Source organism: Falco biarmicus, chromosome 14, assembly GCF_023638135.1.
Source record: "Falco biarmicus isolate bFalBia1 chromosome 14, bFalBia1.pri, whole genome shotgun sequence".
NCBI classification, from domain to species: domain Eukaryota; kingdom Metazoa; phylum Chordata; class Aves; order Falconiformes; family Falconidae; genus Falco; species Falco biarmicus.
The window spans coordinates 2,177,811-2,201,949 of NC_079301.1; the positions used below are offsets into that span (position 1 = coordinate 2,177,811).

The 24,139-nt window shown below is 43.6% G+C and overlaps 1 protein-coding gene across 1 annotated transcript; it reads left to right on the top strand.

The window, feature by feature from the left end:
- The first annotated feature begins 8,611 nt into the window (after positions 1-8,611).
- On the top strand, positions 8,612-23,189 carry TENT5D (terminal nucleotidyltransferase 5D). Its single transcript, XM_056360195.1, has 3 exons — positions 8,612-8,731; positions 15,404-15,526; positions 21,922-23,189. The coding sequence occupies exon 3, from the start codon at positions 21,941-21,943 to the stop codon at positions 23,114-23,116; it is 1,176 nt and encodes a 391-aa protein (XP_056216170.1). The 5' UTR covers positions 8,612-8,731; positions 15,404-15,526; positions 21,922-21,940; the 3' UTR covers positions 23,117-23,189.
- The last annotated feature ends 950 nt before the right edge of the window (positions 23,190-24,139 follow it).

Genomic DNA, 24,139 nt, shown 5'->3' on the forward strand with positions numbered 1-24,139 from the left:
GTCATCTGGTTTCTAGCTGGAAGGCTGTACCAAGGGTAAACACCACATTCAACAGATGATTACTTTCCCTCCTCTGGGGAAGCATGGAGGTGTTACAGGGCTGTGACTAGTGAGGTGAATACAAGAGCAGGATTTAGCAAAGTAGGTGCCCCCCCATGCCTCTCAACAAGCCAGTGCAACTAAGAAAACCGTTTCTCAGTGGCCTGAGGATGATGTTGTTGTATTAGTAGAAAACTTGTGTTACGATTGTGCCTCTTGAGCTTTAGGGGGGTTGTTCGGACTCTCTGAGCTACTAAACCTGCTATTTTGGGAAGTCAAACAGGTATTTCACATGATGTAGCTCACATCATCTACCTTCAGCTCCTTTGCTGAAAGTAATTTTCTTCCAAAGGAGTTTGTGTTTTTGCAAGAGTTTCTGAAAGCGTGGAGGTGAAAGCAATATAAGAACAAATGAACAAATATGCCCCTCACATCCACCAGAGCACAATATATTGCTCAGGAACTGCTGGGGGCACATGGTGCTATCACAGTTCTGATTGAGCCGTAATGCTTCACACAATCTCTGCTTAATGAAACAACCCAGGTCAGCCTGGCTTGTGCCAGGACCTCCTAAAATTCCTCACAGATGGCATGATGGCTTCATCATTATGAGTAGCCTTTTCCATTAGAAATAAGCATTATTACTTAAGAGTCAGTTAATAAGTTTTTTTACTGATCCTAGCATTCCAACACAGCCTCTTCCGTACGATCTTCCTGCTTATTACGGGAAGCTGCAGATTTCTGTTACGTGCAGCCAGCCACCGGTGGGGATCAATGAAAAGCATGAATCTTTACCGATAATTCAAATAAGAACATCCTAAACCAACCCGGCAGCTCCCCATAAAGCGATTGCTGTGTGATCAGTCTCAGAAATTATATAGGAATTCTTACAGTGAAAGGATAGAGCATCTGGACTTTTTTCCCCTCTCAAGCTCTTTAAATGTTGATGGATGGATTCTTTCTTGCTGGGTGAAGCAATAAACCTATTTTTCAGTTCTGTCAGCTTCACTGCAACAGGTTGCAGCCTGTAAGAAAAGAGCTGTGAAAGTTGCCTGCAAATGGTAACAGATCTCTCTCTCCTTTCTGCAGAGTGCAATATATTACAGATTTGGAGGCCTTGGTGAGCGTGAAGCCCTGCTTAGACATCTCAGTTTGGGAAAAGACCAGAGAGGGCGAGGGAAGAGAAGGACATAGCCTGACTTGTGCTACAGCTGCTCCATCCTGCAGCAAAAAGTGCCCCATTGAGCTGGAGATAGCTCCAGCTATCCCCTGCCGCTTTGGGCTATGAATTAACATTTGCTGCCCTTTTACCCCAGTGCCAATTTTAAAAGATCCAAGCTGTCCAAGAGGTAACTCTCCAGGGAGTTACATAGGGGCTGGTCTCAGTGCAAGAGGTCTCCCAAGTTCCCTGGTCCTCTCATGTTCAAGGAGGAGACAGTACGTGGCTCAGAAAGAGGTTTGGGGTATCCTTGCAGGGACAGCACTAATTTTGTGCAGGGAGGAAGAGAAGACCCTTTCATTTCCTTGTCATCTGCAGCAGGGAAAAGCCAGTGGGAAGCAAGAGGCCAAGAAGAGCCTCCCTCACATCCTCTTCTTCCAGCTTCCCCGGCAGAGCAGCAGGACACAGCAGATGTGATCCTTCCTGCTCCCTGCTGTACCTTTTTGATCTCAGCAGAAACTACTACAACTTCTCCCAGATCTGGGGCTGAGCTGGCAGCTGCCTTGTCCTGCAAGGAGTCCTGCCACAGCCGGCACCGGCCCCGCTGCTGTTGGCACGGCAGCCCTGGTGCCAGGAGGAGCTGGCAGCTCACGAGTTAGGGTGCTGTGACGGGGTACCGCCAGGAAGCCTGTGTGACAGCTCTCTTGCTCCATGGGTTGAGGGAGTTTTGCTACCAGGCCTGCCTGTGCTTTACTGGGTATTTAAAAGATGTTTTCTCAATCCTAATCAAAACAAATCTTTACTTTCTGTACAGTATTTGCCAGAATGGTTTATTCTCTAAAGGAATCACTTTTCCTCTGTATTTGTCATTCTTTTTAATTGCTGCAATATTGCACAACATAATAAATAAAAATATCAGGCTTCAATGCAGATCTTTTCATGCAAAGCCTGTGAAAAGATTCTTTGTAGCACATGAATACTACTGAAGAGCCTTGCTGCTTTGCTAAGCCATTTCGCTGTTAAAAATACCAGGAAATCTGATCTAAGCTTTTTCCACTTTGCAAATGTGGAAACAACTAACGTTGTTACTGTCTGCCCTGGGTGACTCATGTGCTGCTGGCGTCACGCACCGGAGCAGCAGCCGTGCTCTGAAGTCAGCGCGTGCAGCCCAGCTGCGTGTCTGTCACCTCCAAGTGCTGGCCACCTGCTCCAGCACGGCGTAGTCCCTGGGGCACCAGTGCCATCGTCACCCACGGCCTCTGCTGCAGGGCCGGGGCACAGGCACAGTGAGCCCCCAGCCTCGGCCCTGCTGCTCTGCTGCTGCCGGGACAGCTGGGAAGGGCCATCTCGGTCTCTCTCTCCTTCCCGCAGAGTAGCAGTTGGGACATGCATTGCTCAGATGGGAGCAGATCTTGCTCCGAGTCATCTTCTAAATCAGTAAATGCTTCCTTCCTTGCCATTCACTCCCTGTGATTTCTTCCATGCCCCCTATACCCTCTGCCTGCTTCTACTGCTGCCTCCTTCCACAGGTGCCCTTTGGGGCTGCACCCTGTTCTCCTCCTCTGTCCCTCTTCTTGAAAGAAAAGTTTAAGAGGCTGCTTGACTCCAGAGCCATGAGCCCACAGTGCTTCAGCAGTCATGGTCCCCGAGGCATTTTTACGAGACCTTTAGTCTTGTTCCTGATCTTTGTGCCAGGAGACAAAGGCTGAGACGGTATGACATCCTCTGGTGCCCGCACATCTTTTTTTTTTTTTTTTTTAAGAGAAAATGTGGATAATTTGAATTTATAGCCAATTAACGCTGTTATGGCAGAACCAATGAATTGAGCACACAAGAAATCTACAGCAAGATGTGCAGCCAGGCGGGCCCACATTCGGGGACTGAGGTGCGTGGGTGAGGTTGCAGACTGCTCCCCAGCGCAGAAGCAGCTGCCATGGAGGGTTGCAGCACTGCTGTGCTTCATGCCACGCTCTCATGAGTGGTGTGAAGGACACGGCTCCAGGGTGGCTGGAAAAGCCCTACAGCAGGAGATTCCCTGGGTCTGACGGTGACCAGCAGAAATGTCATGATGTACTTTGAGTACTGATGCAGGAAGGCATTTCAGTAGCTTCTCTGCTGATCTACAGTATTTAGGTAGGATTTCGTTTGCATCCCTCAGGTGCTCCAGAGTGCCCTACACACACAATCAAATTATTTGAGCTTTACTAGGAAAGAAGATTGGATTAGCAGTGAAGCAAGCCAGATCAGGTTATACATTTCTGTGCAGTTTTATTTTCTTTGTACCACCACAGGGATGTGCATATATGGGCATATATGTAAAAACACCAGCATTTGCCATACAGAGAGATTTTGTTATAACGACCACACATTTCTTAAGTGTAAATAAAGATTTTTTATTTGAGATCTGATAAAGGAGTCATTGCTGAAAGGCACATACAGAGCTTGTCTTTCCTTCTGACAGGACAGTCAAGAAATAGCATTTTTCTGAGCTTCCCAGCTGGCTGTCAGTGACAAATTACTGCTTGTTTCCATTTAGCCCAGCTTCAGCTGGTCTGAATATATTCTATTTGCAAGTGCCCTGAGATTAGTTCAAGTTGCTCCAGACTTCAGTGTGCTGACGTTGGAGGAGATAAACAGAAGTAATTTGCTGATTCACCATAACAATTTTCATAAAATATGAGTCAGGGTTTTCTTCTTACATGTAATGATGAAATTAGGTTAGCATGCTTTGCTGAGCACTTAGCTCTACTATGTGCGTTCCCAGTAGCATCTAATGTTCCTACAATGTATTTTTGGAAGTATAACTAGATTTATGATGCCACATCTCTGGTTTCTCTTGGCTTCCCAATAAACTGACATTCACCACTCTGTGTCTTGAATTAGAAGCCTCTTCTTCACTCCATTACACAGTCATGATACCGAATGGATTTTCTTCAGCCTCTCACCTGTTGGACTATTAGATATCCATTTAATTTCTATGCTTACGTGAGCTTCTTCAAAACTGGACAGCTGGAGCAAAGTTTGCTGAATGTCCCAGAATCCACCTCAAATTGCAGAGTAGGGAGACCCTTCTTTCATCTTGGAGCAGGGTCTTCTTTGCATCCCTTTCACATGGCACCTTGTACATGCATTACGCCTTCAATGTGTCTCATGGTGTGTCAGCTGTCGAAACGGCAAACCTTCCTCTCCTTATAATTCTGATGGTGCCTTTCTAGTTTCCCACAGTTAAGGAAGCTGTTTTGAATTGAAGTATTTACTGTAGAAAATTACATCAGCATTTAAATAGATTTCCTGGGGAAATGCCTTAATGGTCATTTTTATAGCTTATTTTGCACTTTTAAAGTTTTTCCTCTCTGGCCAAAGGTCAAGAAATTATTTCAAATAGACCAGAGCTTGAGCATCGGTACAGGAAAAGAGCTAATTCTGACTCATCTCATGGGTTTGATTGTTTTTATTCTAAGTACCAGTGGCAGAAGAAAAAGTGAATTGCATTCTGTCTTCAGAGAGACATTTTTGGAAAAATTAAAACGTTCTCCATTTCTAGGTTCAGGCAACACATAAACTTAACAAGCCTCTTCACATTTAAGAGTAAAACTTCATAAAAGGTAGCAGGAGCTATAAAAACTCTGTCCTCAGTGGACTTCTCTCCTTCCACTTCCTTTAAGAGAAATTTGCACATCAAATAGTTTACAGTACTTTTACTCAGTAAGGTCCAATTTTCCCACTATGGCTACTAAATTGAAAAAACAGGCAGAGATGGTATAAATTCCTTCTGAAATCTGGCTGAGTGCTCAGTCCAGGGTCCTTGGTGATGAGAGGAAGAGCTTATAGTGCTCTGACAGTCATATGTGCAGTCTGCCGGCCTCACCCTGGCAGGCTGGGAAGGAAAATGTCTTACAGTTGTGTTTCTCTTTTTGTGTGTGCATGCAAAAGTGAATGCCTAGTTAACCTGGAAAGTCCACTTTCACAGACACAGACACACACACAGACACAGACACACAGACACACAGACACACAGACACGGACAGACACAGACAGACAGACACAGACACACACACACAGACACACACACAGAGACACACACACACGCGCGCGCACACACACACTCATGTTGACTCCAAAAAATATGCTTAAAATTAAGGCCATGGGAATTTTTTTTTCTCAGACAATTTCCTTTGAGACAGAATATGCATCATTCATGACATGAAATTCTGGAATTTTGGAACGAAAACGTAGTCCTGTGATGGAATTTTCCAAAGGTAAAGATGATTTTCTTCCACCTCACTGAACTGCAGAGCGGAGAGCTAAGTGCACAGGGTATCTCAGATCTAAATACATGTGAGAAGTGTGGAAGCGTAGATCAGGATCTGACCTTTACAGTTTCAGACTCTGTAATCTTCAACATTTTGCAACTGCCTTTATTGCTATTGCAGTCTGAACTTGTTCTGCACATCACAATCCCTATGAAATTTGATAAAATCTGAAAGTAAGGCTGGACCCCATTGTCACAGTTGAGGATTTAGGTGCTGTTATTCTGGAAAAATGTGACCTTGCGTTAGATTATCCACGACTTGTTGTGGGCCTTGAGTTTTGCATTCATAACACCTGATACAGGGCATAGTTCCAAGCCTCTCTGAAAAATTGGCTGTGCTTCTAAAATTTCATTCAGCAAGAAATCAGTGCTGTGCATCACTGGTCAAAAGATGACTAAGCTCTGGTTATAAATGATGTAAATGATAAGGATTTACAGCTAGATTTTCTCATTTTTTACTCTTGTGGAGTAATACCTTGCTTCTTAACCAATGAATCGGAAATAAGCAAATCTTTAAACTAGGTGTTTGCTCAAAAGCTTTGCTGACAAGAAATGTATTTATGTATATGTTAAGTGCCTTCTTGAGTTAGGGCCAAAGTAGGAGGAGGCAGCACCCATGCTTTAGAGAGCGTTTCCTGTACATCACATTGGCAGAAGACACCTGGCCTCAGAGGTTGCTTTTAACATCCTCATTACCAAAACAAACAAAGTGCTCTGGGTGAAATCCCAGCTTTACTGAACTCAGCAGCAAAAGTCCCAGCAACCTCAGTGGCCCCAGGTTGTCATCATACAGACGTCTTTCTCCTTCATTCAGTGTCCTGCTGCTTTTCAACTTGAAGAATATACTGCTGCCAGCCCAGTGATCATGTCCCTGGCCTGCCTGCCTGTGGCCATGCACAGCAGCCTGGTGACATCACGATGGCACAATATTTACATCCGCCTCTCTGAAAATGCGCAGAGGTAAAGGCACAAATCCAAGAAAATCCAGCTCTCCCTGCCTGACATCGATTTATGTAGGTTCATCGGCCACTGAACATAAGCTTTTCGGCGTTTACTAAATGCGATTCCCTTACCCAGCCATACCATGGTGCTGGCAATTACCTAGTGATATAGAGTGAAGAAAAAAAGAACGACACGTAGTTTTTACTTAGCAGTTCACTGTTTTCAAACTGCAGTAGGACCATTAACTAATTAATTTGTCCAATTAATCATTCAATAGCTACATGCAATGGTTGGGCAGAGCTGTGGGCTTTGTCCTGGCACCAGCTGAGCATGTACAACCCGTCCAGTTCATCTCTCTGGCAGCGTGCTGCTTGTTCAGCACCACTGGCCTCCAGCTCAGCTACGGTGGCCCAGAAACAGGCAGCTGGAAAATACAGTTATTGTAGATGAGAATTGGTTTGTGTTTGGAGTTTATGAGGATTTTTAAGTTACAAAAGTCTCATTACCTTTTTTTCCCCCTATTCTGACAACTAGGAATATAAGTTAATACAGTAATAAACAATAAAGAACTAATAAACTAGCAAAATAATATAAATTAATTTAAACACTTTTCACAACTAGGAACACAAAATAACATTAACTAACATGGCGTCTATGACATAAAATGAAGTCGGCTCAGGAGTGGGATTCTTTAATTGTGAAGTGCTTTGTAATTCCTGCAATTGCTCTTACCACTAGATCCATAAAACTGTTTTCAAGATAAAAGAAACATTGAAGAATGTTTTAAGGGTCCTAAAGAATAACAGCTGGTTTGGGGATTTTTATCTTAAACAAGGGTCGTATTTCATTGCTGTGGTTTCTTTTGAGATAAAAGGTTAAAATCTTGCTTTGGCGTAATCCCCAAGAGCCAGTCTAGAAGTATCTGGGTGCTGTAAGTTAAAGTACAGACACGGCTATTTAAGGTTATTATACATATTTGCCTATGATAAAATGCAGCTTAAAATACTTCCATAACCTTTTTTTGTCAAAGTATGCTCATTGTTATGAGTCACTGAGTACTAAATCTACACTTTTTTCAAAAATAATCATGGTTTACCCATTTGGCATCATTTCTAAGAACAGTAAATTATCTCTCATTTTAGTTCCGTGTGGTGGCAAAAAGCAAACTTTGACACCGTACAACAGCAAATACAAGGTATGTAGTATTACAGTGGCACGGAAATGACCAAAACCAGCACAAATGCCACAACCTCACCCTGTACAGGGTTTTATTCCATCTAGCCAGTTAAATAATTGATCAAAGATAATACATTTTAGAAGCCTGCAGCAGTGGGGAAGCCTGGTGTTCTAAACCTCGGCAACTTCAGGTCTTCTTGCTGCACTTGTATCTAATGTGTGTGTGTGTATATATCTATATATATATACATAGGCACAGTGTATCTATAGCCAGGTGAGGGGCTGACCTCAGCTGAGCCTTCCTGTTGTGCCTGCGACAGAAATAGTGAGGCCAAAAACCTTACGGATCCCAAAATCTAACAAGTTTTGTCCTGACGTTTCTTGGGGTGTTAATGAACGGGGAAATGGGGCACCACAGACCTTCCTCACCGGGCTGCGGGGGTGCCGGGGCCCCTGCGGCGCTGCTGGCCGGGGGCTCTGGCCCTGCTGCCGGGGAGCAGGCAGTGGGCAGAGGGCCGGTGCAGGGCCCCGAGGGAGCAGGCGGTGGGCCTCCGGCCTCGGGCCGGTGCTGGGACCCGGGGTCTCCGGCCCCGCTGCCGGGGAGCGGGCGGTGGGCTGAGGGCCAGTGCTGGGCCCCGGGGGGCCCCATCCCGCTGGCAGGGCAGAGCCGGCCGGTCGATGCGACCCCGCAGGGCCCGAGCCACCCGCGGGAACCCGCCAAACACAGCGGTCCCCCTCCGCCGGTGCCCCCGGCCTCCCCCGGCCTCCCCGCGGCGCGGCCCCCGGTGGGCGGCGGGCAGGGGGCGGCGGGGACGGGGCGGCCCCGGGGCCTCCCTGCGGCGCGGCCGCCCCCGTGAGGCGGCGGGCGGGAGCGCGGGCGGCGGGAGCCCCGGCGGCCCCTCCTCGGGTGCGTGACGCGCGTTGCCATGGCCACGGCTTTACGCTACAAGGGCCGGCGGAGGCGGGAGGGAGGGGCGGGCCGGGCCGCTTCAGCACCGGGGCGGCCGCGGACAGCAGCGGCGGCGGCCCCGGCTCGGCGGTGCCTCTGCCCCGCGGGAGCAGCGCCGGGGCCTGCGCTGGAGGAGCGGGCTCGGGCCTGCGCGGTGAGTGCCCCCGCGGGGAGCCCTGCGGTCCCCGTCCCCCGGCGGCCGGGCCGGCGGTGCGGGAGCCCGGCGTGCCGCGGCCCCCAGCCCCGCGGGGGGTCACGGGGCGGCGGGGGGGCCCGGCGGGCAGAGCCGCGCTGGGGCCGGGCAGCCGCCGGGCCGGGGTCCTCCCGCGGCGGTGGGTCGGGGGTGCCTGGGGCGGAGGGGGGGTTGTGCCGGTCGGTCCCCCCCGCGTCCCTTGGGAGCCGTCGGTCTGAGTTACAAAACTTTGTAAGAGCTGGAGCGGTCGGCTCGGGTCTGCCCCCCCGCCCGCCTGTCTGAGGCGTTTTCCATACAAACTTTACCAACTTACTGAAAAGAGCAGTTTGGCAGTTAGGCGGGGGGGGGGGGCGGTTTGGTGGCACGTCCTCCTACGGGCACTCATTGCCGTGGATCCTAAACATTTCTTGAATTTGGGGCAAGACCTGCCCCACCAAATTTATAGCAGAAGGCAGGAGTGTGGTCTTCGGGGCTGGCTGTCCGATGACATGCTGGCAGCTCAGTCATCTCATCCAGGCAAAGCAGCCCTTCCTAAGGCTTTTTCAGGCCTTTTTGAGGCGTCCAGAGAGGGGCCCCCGTGTGCCCGGCGTGGGGGCAGAGCCTGGGGGTGGCAGCCGGCGAGCTAGGGTTCCTGCCCCAGCTGTGGGAGGGCTCTGCTTACGCCTGCCTGCAAAGCACAACTGGCTTCCAGCAACCCGGGGCCAGCATTCTGCGTCTTCCCAGCCAGGGAATCACTCTCCCGTGCTCCCTGCCTTCTCCCATCTGCAAGCATGTCTCTGATGCATCTGCTAATCCACCGCAAATCTTTCACCGTATTCGTTATTCCATCAAAAAAACCATGCTTGGCTACACAGGCACACACATTGCCTTCCGCGTGCTGCGTTAACAATAATAGTTTGTTCATGGCTCTCATAAAAAGCAGCAAGGTAGGTATGAATAATGACGTGGATCACTGCTAAAGGCCAAGAAATGAATAAGTGGGAGTGGATCAAGAGCAGGGACTCACACTTCACGCTCTTGTGTTCTCCTTAGAGTCGGATGTGGCTTGTGTATGTCCCTTTCAGAAATGTAAAACCGATCCCCTTGTCCTTCCATCCTCCCATGTGCTGTGGCTGCCGCATCCCACAGTGAGGAGTAAGGGCTTTGTGTGCAGAGGGGAGAATAGCAGAGGCTGGATTATGTCTTCTGTCCTTATACCTTAGCCCTCTTGCATTCCCACAGCTTAGTTTAAAGAGGACAGCAATAATTTCCTTTAATTTGCAGTTACTGCAAACCTTTGACCTCACGATAGTGTTGCTTGCACGCTGTCCCTGCTCAGCTATGCATTACAGGCATAACTTTACAGCAAATTTAGTTTTGTTGCCTCATTAGGCATCAGACATACAGCACCGTGGTAAGGACTACGTTGTGCTCTGTAACGATTCAGCTGCCAGAGAGACATCTAAAGTCGACCCTTGTGAGCGAAGGCCTGAACTTAAATTCCTGCCCTGGAGAGCGTATCACCAGCTACTGCTCAAGTTCAGAAGTAACTGCTGATGCAGTAGAGTCTGGTAATTTATGAATCCACTATAAATCAGGGAGAGATAAGCAGACAAAGTTCCTTGAGAGATCACATTGAAATCACATTGAGATTGAGTTATTTTGGAGAGTAAATTAAGCAGCATTTAGGCTGTCAGTGGAAATTGATTCTTTAATTAACGCTGCTTGAAGGATTGAAATTCTACACGTATTTTCAAAATGCTCCTAATTCAGATTAGTTTCATGGCCTTCCTAGTTCTGGGCTCTGAAGATCAGACTCTGTCCTCAGCTGCAGCTCCGGAACTCCTGGGTGTGAATCAGGGCTCCTCACAGCCAGGACGGGTTTGGTCCGTACCACCAGTGCTTGGCTGTAGCAAGGGGTGAAAATGTTGGTAGCTTGTGCTCTGCTTTGCCTTTTCCATTCATGCTGAGCCGCCCTTAGTGAGTCACCCTGACATTATTGACAGTGTTTGTTGCATTCCCAGTAGCTTGATAATCATCTGCGTATGGGGATGGAATTTGTCTTGCAGATTTAAGGCATGTGTCTTACACATCACACATATGTCTTACATGACTGTGTTTCACTCCCACTGGTTTTAATGGATGAAGCTTAATGGAACAGTTACAAGATTTGTAGGGAAACTCCAAGTCAAATTTCACCATGAATCTATAGGTAAAATGGAGTCAGGGATGGTCCACGCAGAGTGGGAGTGAGCTCTGAATTTATCTTCCTGAAGTCAGGTGCCCAGCCATGGACACTGGGCCAGTTCTGCTCTCATTTACAGTGGAACAATTTCTGGTTGAGGACTGAAGTTATGCCATTGGGATTCAAACATAAACGTTTTGAAAGTTCTGGTCTGGCTTTTCCCTTTTGCTACCATGATCTTCATGCAAAAATAATTATTTAAAGCATTGTTACAGAATCTAAGATACCACAGGGAATCAGCAATGTACCTATTGCCTACTGCCATGCAGAATTAGAGGGCAGTACATAAAGGGAGAACATAGATAGCTGTAAAATCTGAGCATAATATTGAACATGGTTTCTTCAAGTTGCACGATTGCTCACAGACAAAGCACCATTTAGCGTTTTTTCTAGCCAAGATATTTTTGTGGCCCTAAAAACTGTTTCTTTCAGTACATATTAACAAAAGAATGGTTTACTTCCATAAAACATTACAAACTGGCACAGCAGATGTCAATTTATGTCAACATCAGCTGATTTTCTTCTCCATTACCCTTTCTGCCGGCTCTTTGCTTATCTAGCAGGTCCTGTCTTCTTGACATCCAATGTCACGTTGAATGTTTTTTCACATTTGGTGATAGAAAGCTTGACTCAGTCTTTCTCAAAAATCGGTGTCATCATCCACATGATGGTCATTATGCATTATTGATAGTGATGGAAAAGTCACGAATACACACATCTTTGCTGCAGGGCCTTAGCCTTTTTCTTTGGTCTATCATTGCTTTATCTTCTCTCTGCATTTTAGTAATAATGTCAACAGAGACATTTCATGCTGCCTTCGCTACAGAGTAGCAGTACCCTGGTCCTGGTGCTGCAGCCATAATCCTTTTCCCTGGGGCAGCTGGAGTCGAGTTATGCTGTGTTTTACTTTATCACAGAACTCTAGAAAACATATCCTAGCTCTTACTTATGTAGAATTAAGAATAAAGTCTTGTACAGCAAATACTTTGAAGTTAATAAATAGGTCATGTATTTTTCCCCACTTTTACAATGTAACTCCTAAAATTGGGAAAATAACATCAAAAGGAAATCCCACTACTGTATTCAGAGAGCCCCTGTACACAGGGGGAGGCTCTGTGTAGTCAGAGAATAACTTTCTAATTTAAGTATGGAAATAAGTCATAATAATATGAATTATATGTTAACATGATAAACACCAAGAGTAATTCAAGCGAGCAGTGGAAGACATAGTAATCTTTGAAAAGGACCCCAGCTTGCCCTCAGACACTTTTTTGTGGGAGGTGCCAGCCAAGCCTGGTCCAGGATACAGAAGTTTTTTCCAATTCAGTTTAAACTCATCACTTGCTGTAGCAGCCACAAAAAGCCCTTCTTCAGAGGGATCCTAGACTGCTTAACAAATCAACCTGGAGCCTGTGCCCAGGGTTCATGTCTTCTGCCATAAAATGAAAATACTTCTGGAGTGAAACAGGATAATTGCTTAATAGCAAATAGTTTTATGAAATAGGCAGAGCAGAGCAGGAGTGATGCAGAGAGGGCTTTATGGAACATGACTGCGTATGTCTTCAGCTTTCTGGCTCACCCCAAGGAAAACCCTCCAAATCCATCGTACTATCAAAATCCACCCTCGATACTTCAATGGCTCAGTACTGATTCAGAAGGGAAAAAAAAAAGCATCGCATTGATTGAATGAACTAAATGCAGCTTCCAGCAAGACATAGCATTTTTGGATATGATCAGGAAAAAAAAAAAAAAAAGAAATCCATTCAATTTACTGTGTGTGTTTTGTTGGAACACTCAAAATAGACATGACTGCAAACCTGGCACTATCCTCCAATGCTTTCATGACCAAGGTGGTCCCACAAGGCAGGTTCTTGGGAACATTCTGCCACGTTTGTAACTCACCGGGTCTCCCTTGGTGTAGATGAGGGGAGGAAGCCTCTGGAGAGTTTCTGAGGAAAGCCTTGACTTTGTAACGTCCTCTATCCCCTGAAAACAGCCCAGAATTAGGACTGTAATGGCACACTGCATAGCTCATCCCTCTTCCTCTGGCATTTGAAGGGGAGAGATAATTATGAAGATGGTTAATAGATGGAAAAGGAGGATTGTTTCATTCTTTACCTTGCCTGCTTTTGCTGCAGTTTAGTCATAATAATGAGAGTTTTTGATAAGTGAGCTTCAGATTGAGTCACTGGTATCTCGAGTGAGTAAATAGATTTTGGTATTAGACTGAGGAGCTAAGCAGAGCAGTCGTGCGCTGCTCTTGGAAGCTGGCAGGCAGAGAGGGGGAGGCAAGCATCTCTGGAGAGGGGAGGGGATCCTTGGCTGTCGTTCTTGCTGACTTGGGGGAATCACCTTGACATGCCCTGGGTCAGCGGATAAGGTGTCCGAGCAACCTCCACACTCACTGAATCCCATGGGAGACGCTGTCACCCAATAGGTTTGGGGGTCAGTATGCCCCATGGTGGGACCTGGGAGTAGGCACACCCAAAAGCAGTGACCGACCAGGAACGTGCTCTCAAGCAGTATTTGTGGCACAGCGTGTCGGAGGGGGAAACCCAAGGCACAGAGTGATGCATTATCTCCTAGACCCTGCTGGTTCTCATTATAGTCTTTCACTTGTTATACACAGAGACACAAGGGTAAAAGGCTTTGAAATTAGTTTGTTGGTGCATATCATCACAATTCAAAAATCCTGGAAACTATGAGTAGAGAATAATGAAATGATGCCTTTTTCCTGTAATGATGGAGCCAATAAAAGGCAGCCATTGAGAATAATGTCCCAACAGCCGAAGCACTTCATCAGTCTCAGCTGCTGCTTTTATGAACGTATTATATAATAATGGTTGTTCTTCTACCAAAGAAAAAGAAAAAAAGCTCTCTCTCCTTCCCCTAAATATCACCTGGGGAAGCCATTAATTCTACTCTGCTGTTAATCTATACTATCATGATGATATATCCATTAATGGATATCATATATCCATTAAACCTCCCACCCCTGCACAGAAAGAAATATCAATTGTTCATTGTTAAAAAGAATTTTGTATTTCGGTGGGTTTTTTTTAAGTAACCGATTATATATTTGTCTGACTTTTCCTCCAGGCAGCCAGACTCCACATGCTGAGACTCTTTTATCTAAGCAGTCCAGAACCTCTTTTCTTTGCCATTGAAGACACAACTGGCTTCTCACTTTCAGGCTAACCAGAGCCCAGCCCTTGCCAGACTTAACCCTTCATTCCCAGCTGCAAACATGAGCCATCGCTGCACAGATTTGAGGAGCAAGTCAGGAAACATTCATTCCTTCAATTAGTAGCCCATCAAGAGTTGGAAAGCAAATGAATGCTGTAGACAGGTCCTGGCACAGGAGACAGGTTCTCACAGAGTGAGGAAAGCAGGTACTGGGTTTCTGGCAGCAGTAAAATGGCATACTCAGTGATAAATATCTCACTGCTGTAGCATGGAGGAAAAATCCATAATATTCTTAATAAAAAGAATAATAGAGTCCGTAGCTCCTTGGGCTATCATTTCAGCTTTTCCTGCAGGTTATGCATATATTTACACTCAAGTCATACTTGTAAAGTTATCTTTACTCAGAAGGAGCTATACTTTCAGCATAAAAGTTGAGGTTGAGGAACATAACTCAGCAACAAGGAGTAAATTCACATTCACAAATCAGGCAGTGGACAGAGCCCTCCTCGGGATAGTTAAGGAACCTTGGGTAGGTGTTGTGCACTTTGTCGGAAGGGGTGCTGGAATGGAGGTCTTTGAAGGAAAGCCTTGAAAAGGCTACCTAGCTGTCAGCATGTCTTCGAAATGAGAAACAAAAATGTAAAAGTGCCTTTATGATAGATGGGATTACTTGCAAAACATAGCTGTAATTCCTGCATAGCCGGTCAGTGGGCCATTCAGTGCGTGGAGATTCCAGCAACAGGCTGAAGAATCCTGCGCTTACTGTAAAGGAACCAACAACCTAGTCTGCCAGGAAACAAGACCTTCCTGTCATCTGCATGCATTTTTAGAAAGCTTATGAAGCCACTATGCAATTCATCATGTTTAATTTTGCTGAGTTGTTATTAGTTCTGGTTTTTTGTATGATTCCACTGTGTCCCTGCTAAGTTGCATGCCTATTGATAATATTAAATTCTTCTTCAAAATCCCAGGGAGAAAATAGTAAGTTTGTTAACATCCTTACTTACAGGGAATTATGTATGACCTGAGACCCAGAGTCTTTATAAGCACTTCTGTGCCTTTCCACTGCTTTTACCTTATCATTTCCAACTTAAAAGGCTATTGTTATGACTGCAGGACTGCCAAGTTGTAATGCATGATTTATTATGTACAGCAGGTGACTGGTAGTTAACATTTCTCTCAAAATGAATGTTATTGTTGTTGGTCTTTTTTTTTTCCTGCAGCTTTCCCTGGGAGGTTCATGTTTTTGTCAGTGACAAGATGACAATTCATATTTTTACCAAAGGATCCAGTGAGTCATCCTATTAACTCCGCTGAAATACATGCTTGCCAATCGTCCTGCCACGGTAGGTCTGTGGGATGTGGCATTCTCTCTGGAAATGTTATTCAGGATGTCCATAGTCTGCATTCGGTAGTACAAATCATCTTTACCTCAAGCAGTAACTTCTCAGTGATGACCACAGCCACAAATAGACAAAATATTGCATATCATATTTTTTTTTAAAGTTATTACAGTATTTTAGAGCAAATGAGAAGATTGACCGTGCCTAATACCATGCTATTTACGAGGGCTTGGTTTGTTCGAACCTGGAGGCCACTTAAGAAGGAACCTCATGTGTTGTGGGAACCAATACAAAGTCATGATACATCTGGCCTTGAAAATGTTGCTGCGAGGGGACCCACATGCAGCTAAGAACGAGTGTACCATGAGTCATGATGGAAAAAACTGACATCCAAAAAGCCCCAGATCTCCAGGATGGTATAACGTGGAGTATGTATTTGTACCGGTTGCCCAAATTAAACTCCTGAATTATTTTGTCCCTCCTGAGAACTCCCAGCCCATCAACCCATCCTGTACCGTTCCAGTAGAGGTGTAGGCTGCTCGGTTCCTTCTCCCAGCGTTGTGCTGTAGGAGGGTATGGCTGCCCTTGGGTTGTACTGCTCTGCACACCATTTTTATCTGGGAGAAAGGCTGGTGCAGGCTGGTACATGACTCTGGTGCTTTTCGCCGTTCCTTGGGTTGGTTTTAAGAAAAGGTAGGATACATTTTTTGTTGATAAAGTCTCTCTCTTCCTGCTTACTTGTTCTGCCCTTGAAGGTGATATTCTGTGTCCATAGTCCAAGAAAACTGCTTTCTGCTTAAGTGTATTTTGCACACCATGCAACCTTATCTCACAGGAGAAGAGCATATGGCCTTGAGTTATTTGTTATTTCAGGATAACTAGATGGTAGCTGTACTGAAAACTTATGGCAACTCATGCGTTACCTCATGATAACAGGATAAATAAACAGTATCTTCACTGCATGCATTAACATTAATGGAAGGAAAAACTCATGAAAAACACTGTCAAACCAGTTTAAATATGTCCTCATTTAGGATGCCCCAGATGCTTTACTGCTTCTACTTGTCTCATACACCTTTAAATTATGACTCGGATGCCTTACATATTTGACATTCTTGCCTTCAGAGCTTAGGTCAGCTGCAGTCCTTAAGTCAGTGAGCACGCAAAATACTTCTAAAAGTCTGGCTTAATAGAAAATGTATCTTTGAACTAAAATAAAGCTTTAGCAAGATATTGTGGAAGTCATTAGTGATACATATAATGTGAATGCAGCAAAAGCAATACGGAGATGTAAGAAGAGAATTGCAATAGTTACTTTGAGCACCTCTGGGGTAACCCCCAAAAGTAAGGCACTATGGCAGCTGACAAGATATTTTGCTTTATCTGTAAAAGGTCCCTTCACAACTGATTTCAAGTGCAAAGCAGAGACAATTGGAGCATTAAAGTATTCCATATAATTGTTGTAAAACAGGTAAATAAGGGAGTAGATAAAAGCAAAGGGAAGAGAATGGGCCTAACACAGCTGCACAAAAACTGTTTTGGATGTATTCTTGAGATGGCTTGAGAATGCCAGAACATTGCAAACCCTTTGAAAATACTCTGAAACAACATTCTAGAGTATATAAAAAGAGAACCTAAACAGTTTATCGGTAAAATATGAGCTAAGTTTGATGAGACTGTCCTCTAGACTGTAAGTATCTGTTTCTGTGAAAGTTGTGTGGAACATGAAAGCTATCATTAGCACGGCAGATTTTCTTCATTCAGACGTAAAGCCCGATCTAGTTTTATTTTTTTGAAGCAGCTGATGCATGGCAGTGCTAAGAGGTGGTTAACTAAATCTTTCAGCATCATTGTAAAACCAAATTCACACTTGTTTGGTCCAAACCCTGCTGAAGAAAATTAGACCCTCTGATTTCAATATAAAAATGAAGAGTAAGAATTAGCAAAACTGTGTTTAATGATCCCACAGTAACTAAATATTTTTCCACATCACAACCACTTCACCAGCTGAAGGTGACCACTCAAGGACAAGTTGGAACTTGAGTGAGGGAAATATTTTTCTAACTTATAATAAGGATAATATATCACGAAATTTGGCTAGGTCTGATTGATCTTATTCTGTGCTTCTCTAGCCAGTATATGTAAAAGAAAACACCCTGAAAATACTTTTCCTCATCACTTTATCTAGCAGAGATCTTAAATCAGGCAGGATTCAGGGTCCGCTGCAGTTTATAGTAACATTTTAAATCCATAATGAAAAAACTAAGAAAAATCAATAGGAGAGAGTCTCAATAAGTTATGAATACTGATAAACCAAGGGGAAAACCCCCTTTTTTTCAATACACAGTTTCAAAGACTGACTGTTCCTCTCACTGCCACAGTGCCAGTGTTTATGCAAGCCTTCCATTTGCCTGTGCCTAGACTTTAAGATAGGAAAACACTGTGAAACACATGAAACACTTTTAGGTATTCATGTGGAAGAAGTTGAAGAAACAATTCTTTTGACAGGGTGCAGTAGGGCAGACGTAGTGAAGGCTGGGGCTGGGGGTGCCGGTCAGTAACAGCTCTCCAAGCCTGTGTCACGTATATAGGTACCCTGAACGGCATAACGCTGCTGCCGGCAAAGGGGCAGTGAGGTATAGCTGCCTCCAGGGATCACCCTCCATTGCAAACATCACCAATTCCCAAAGAATGAAGCAATTTTCAAGCTTCTTTTCCCATTAACTGACCCAATCCCGGCACTCACTTGGGTTTGGCTTCATCTGTCTGCTGTGGTCACGTGCAGTGAGGTGCCTTCCCTTCATCCCTTGGTCTCTCTTCTTTTACACAACGCTTTGACTAATCGTAGCCTCAGTACTGCTGCTGATTTATTTTAACTGAGGCTTACTTGCATTAATAATAACAACTCCTGACGTTAGCCTGAGCACCTTGGTAAATAAATTCACCACCATTTTAAGAAATAAGGTTCCTAATGACTATAAAATTGCCTGGGAATTGTTCTTGTTGCCAGACAAGAATAAGGAAAAGTACAAGAGAAAGTTCTTTTAGGAAAGTGCAGCATTATGTACCAAGTTGCAAACTGGAAGCAAATCGGTAAATAATAATAAAAAAGCTCATTTAGATTAAGAAATTAATCTGTAGATTAATTATATTCTTGCCAACTTAATTCCTGGTTTTCCTATGACATTTTCCTTGCTTGTCCAAGTTGAAGGCATTATTTCAGCACAGAATTCTTAGTATATATCATAAGACATTAATGTTGAGGCTTTGAATTCACAAAGCATCACCGAATTCTCCAGGAATCACTTTAGAGAAATGACATTTTGATGTATGACTCTTCAACACAAAAGAAGTATTTACTGACATTACCTTTTCCTATCATTTTTAAATCTTAGTATACTGCAATAAAATCTGAAATAACTAAAGCCATATAGCAATAAAGGAAGGATTTCTAAGCTTATTTAGGGATACTTGCATCTTCTAACTTTCAAAAAGTGTTTGAAGAGGGTCCCTCTGCTAAAAAAGTGGATTGAATTTCAACATTCCCTTCTCTAAGCCCTTTCTTTTGCATCACAGAATTAACCTTGAAAAGCTCTCTCAAAGTTTTGCAATATCAGACAAATCACATAACCAAAACTGTATATAAATATATGTGTATATACTGTATATAATTACATACTGTGTGTAACTCCCAACTTTGGTCCTGATTTAGCCAAATTTTAAAGCAGGCATTTAACTTCAAACATATGGTTAGTTCCATTCTTTGTAACGAGGCAAGAAAGGTGCTTGAAATTATGTATGTTCTTGATTAGCTTACTTGGGAGCTGAAACTGTAGTAGAAGTATATGAAAAATAGCTCATTTGTCAGTTCACAAGTTACTTGAAATTATAAAATATTCCAGAATGTGGAATCTGGAGGCGAGGGAAGGAAACTGTATGACAACGTACATATGTAGTGACTACTGATTAAGAAACAACAGCATAGACTTTTTGGAAGTGTTATTACTCAATATGATTTCACTTTATTTTTATTCTTGAGCTTTAGCTGAAAAAATATGTTTTAGCCATCTGTCTGCAAAAGCGTTTCTCGATGTTTCAATAGTTTGTTTGCAGGGGTGGCCAATACCTGAAAGTCACTTCTTCCCTGCCGCTGGTGACTCGCTGAGCTGTTTCAGATCCCACCTGAACACCCGAGTTCCGCATCCCCATTCTTCAGTCCCTCCAAACTCCAGCTTTGCATCAGCATGGCTGGGAGACACAGCTCTGTCTGAGAAACAGTCTGCCTACAAGGGATTTCATAGTTTTTCTGTGGAAAATAGATTATAAAGTTCAGTGGCATAGTAGAATTCCCATCCTGTTTGTATGCAGTATTAAGGAATACAGTGATCTTTATTTTTGTATTCTTTTTAGGTGCGCAAGTAGTGTTTCAGCAGCAATGATCTAAACCCCCTTGCTATGTTACAAATACTTTATTGCAATTGTTTTAAAATAATTTTTAGTTTCCCTGAATTCTTTCTGAACTAAGCTTACACAAACCCAACAGAAATACTCTCAAAACAAGCCTTAGCTAACACACGCAACATTAAGGAGAAAGCAAAATTATGTTTGTGCAGGAGAAAGAAATTCCTTTCAGTAAGCAAAGTTGTTTTCAGCGCCTGTACCTCCATCTATAAGCTGTGTAAACTGCAGCTTCCCATGGGTTGGGGATGTTCACATCTGACTGCAGAGAGTAAAGAAATGCTTCGAATAACTGTATTGACTAAAGAGTTTTTGCTCTCTGGAGCGATGAAGAAAGGTCCTGCTATGTCCAGAAGCATTCTCTTCCTTTGCCTGTAGCTCAGAGCAGCAAACACAACTTCAGACTGCATGCACCGAAGCACAGCAGCCCAGGCATGCAGGTTAATCGAAAAGTTACCAGTAAATCACAGTATCCGTCTGTGAGTTATCATGCGGATTATGAAAGAGTATTGAAAATGGTATGACAGGATTCAGCAATAAACCTTTTTGGTTTAACCGCCTGAGCGTTAGCTACCTGAAAAGAACGGAGGAAGCGTAAGCAGGCAAAAGGGGGCACAGCATGAAATGATGCCCAGGAGTTCTGGAAGTGTTGTAGCCCTCTGACCTGTTTCTCTTCTGTAACACTGCCGTTAATGTCAGGAGACAGTAAGATGGAGATCTGCATATTTCATTACGCCTTGGACACCTAATGCCCAACAATGTTTTGCTTCTTTGTAGTTCCTTAAATGCACTTCTTATTTACTAACTGTAATCACACCTCATTGTATAAATGTATGATTGTGTTTAATTATATTCACAGTACACACCAATACAATTTTAAAAAATCAAACATGCAGATTCCCATTACAAAAATTTAATTAAACTAGAGTTTTTGTATGATAAATTAGAAACATTTTAAAACCAATGTGGAGGGGTTTGCACCTTTTTTCCCTCCTCGTTGTAAAAAGTAAATAAATTATCCATGCTAAGGTCTATCTTATATAAAAGGATATAGTTTTAAGCTGAGGAATTTCAGAGCCTGAGCTTCATCCCATTCAATTCATTTTATATATACTTTTTTATATATATACAATATTTTGTTCTATAGGTGCTTCTTTCCATGCTTTCTTGAGAAGTTGTTGGAGTGTCAGTGCAGACTGGAAGGGTTTTTCTTATTGGCTCTGCGAACCATAACTTGCAGCGTTGGTACATTAACATAGGAACATGGTTAATGGCTTAGAAGGAAAAGATTTTGCCTCAGAATCACAGTAGAAACAGCTTAACAATTATCGGATAACCAGTTCTTAAACCGCAACAAGTGGTACTAAAGGATGTGTGCGTGTAGGTGATCCATAGAGACTCAAGTACACCCAAGGCATATGGCTAGGTAAACAATGAGCATGCTGCACCATTCCTGCTTTAAAAATAAAACAACAAACTTCCTGGTCTTTCAGTAGTTTCAAGTATGGAAATCACTGAAGATAAAGGGAGATTTCTAGGCAGGACAGAAAGAACAAATCTGCTCATTTTAGCTCTTCATAGTGAAATAATGTATTTGGAGTTTCATTATAGCTACCAAGTATTTCATGTTATTAACCTTTGAGTAGCTTTAGATCAAGTCTATATGGTTTACTGCATTTACTTTGAGTCATAGTTTATACAATGACAATGGTTTCTCAGCAGTATTAAAACCCAAGTACATTAAAATTCAGTTAAAGTCCTGTGACAAGTGCAGTGGTTGACTCAGACCGTTAACTGGGATTGTGTCTCTGGAAAATGAACTGCTTTGTCACTGCGCTGGGGAAGGAAGATACATGTTTGTTATAACCGAGTGAGATGTCAGGCGCTCTCGTATTTGAGCAAGTTCTAACATTTCTCTCTTAATTTCTGTTTCTCCCTAGTTAGCCAACCGACATCACGATGACTGAGGACTTAGGCCACAGATTCAGTAGTCTCACCTGGGATCAGATTAAAATCCTGGATCAAGTTTTAGCTGAGGTCATACCTATTCATGGCAGAGGAAATTTTCCAACACTGGATGTAAAGCCGAAGGATATTATTCATGTGGTAAAGGAACAGCTCATTGAAAAGCAAATCAATGTTAGAGATATCCGCCTGAACGGTTCGACAGCCAGTCACATCCTGGTAAAGCAGAATGGAACCAGTTACAAGGACCTAGACATCATTTTTGGGGTGGAACTTCCAAGTGAGCTTGAGTTCCAGATTGTTAAGGAAGCAGTTCTTAATTGCCTATTGGACTTCTTGCCAAAATGTGTTAATAAGGAAAAAATCACTGCTCAGACCATGAAAGATGCCTATGTGCAGAAGATGGTCAAAGTCTCCACCGACCATGATCGCTGGAGCCTCATCTCACTGTCGAACAACAGCGGCAAAAATGTAGAATTAAAGTTCGTCAACTCACTCAGACGGCAGTTTGAGTTTAGCGTGGACTCCTTCCAAATCATCCTGGACTCCATCCTGAATGTTTACAGGGCAACAGACTGCAAACTGACAGAAGACTCTCACCCCACTGTCATCGCCGAGAGTATGTATGGAGACTTCAATGAAGCAATGGACCACTTAAAATACAAGCTGATTTCCACAAGGAACCCAGAGGAAATCAGAGGAGGTGGCCTCCTGAAGTACAGCAATCTCCTGGTTCGTGACTTTAAGCCAGCAGATGAGGCTGAAATTAAATCTCTGGAACGTTACATGTGCTCCAGGTTTTTCATTGATTTTCCAGATGTTGCTGAGCAGCAAAGGAAAATTGAGTCATATCTGCGCAACCATTTCATTGGAGAAGAGAAAAGCAAGTATGACTACTTGATGACTCTGCGTGGAGTTGTAAACGAGAGCACAGTCTGTCTCATGGGACATGAACGAAGACAAACTCTGAATATGATCACAATTCTGGCTTTAAAAGTGCTCGGAGAACAAAATATCATCCCAAATGCAGCCAATGTAACCTGCTATTATCAGCCTGCTCCGTATATCAGTGACAGAAACTTCAGTAATTACTACATTGCTCACGGACAACCACCTGTCATCTACCAGCCATACCCGTTTCACATACAAATACAAAGCAGCATGGTTTAGGGACACGGTAACCTCCTCAGCACTTACACTCCTCTCTCTTTCCAGTTCTCTTCGTAATGAAGGCCTCATTAAAGCAAGCGTTATCATCACTTTTGATTTAAGGACATTTTTGTGCAAGTTGCCAAAGTTATTTGGTTGAGCAATGTCTAAACCACCATTAAGCAGATCGTAAAATAAGTGAAACAGCTGTCATTCATGAAGTATTTATACCCCTACATGTATTTGGGCTATACATTATTTCTTTTTCAATGAAAAGAGAAGGATATAAATTATTCTAATTTTATAAAATGAAATGCACTAAGTTCTGGGTTCTAAAAAATTCTTAGGCAAAATTTAAATAGTGTAAACGAAAAATTAAAAATTAAGCCAATAAAATACCTCTCAGTAGAAATACCTGATTTTCAAAGTGCTCGTGTTCTGGGTACACTAAAGTAGACCATCCATCAGTGACACCCATGCAGGTCAGCAACATTTATTTGCAGCACATTTTGAAAATACACGTTGATGGGCAGTCTGTTGGTGGCTTGAGCTCTGCTTTACAGGCTCTGGTCTGATCACTCTTCAGGTCCAGTTAGAGGCGTGAGGTCCCTCTCCTCACCAGCGTACTGTTTAGTAATGGTTAGCAGGAAACACCCCTACCAAGAGCAGACTCAGACTTTTTGTGTATCCAAAATTTCCACTCATGTGAGTGAGAGGTTTGGATGCACAAGTACTGCAGCACGGGACCCCAGGATCTGCCTCACAGATACTGAAAGCTGTAAGAGATACAAGTATTCTGATTAAATTGGTCTTGGAAAACAAGGGAATAGAATGAGAAAGAAGGTGAAAATTGAGCAAATAGGGCTTGCTTTCTATTGTTCATTTGTTATTGATCAGAGATACTTTAATGCATAATAAGCAGAGTTAGGGAAAAAAACACCAACCAAAAAGCCCAGGACTGCGTTGTTTTTAGGTGAATTAAAACAAATCCTTGGCAGTGGCATTTGAAAACATGTTTTGTACTAGCAATGTCCTGTATATGTT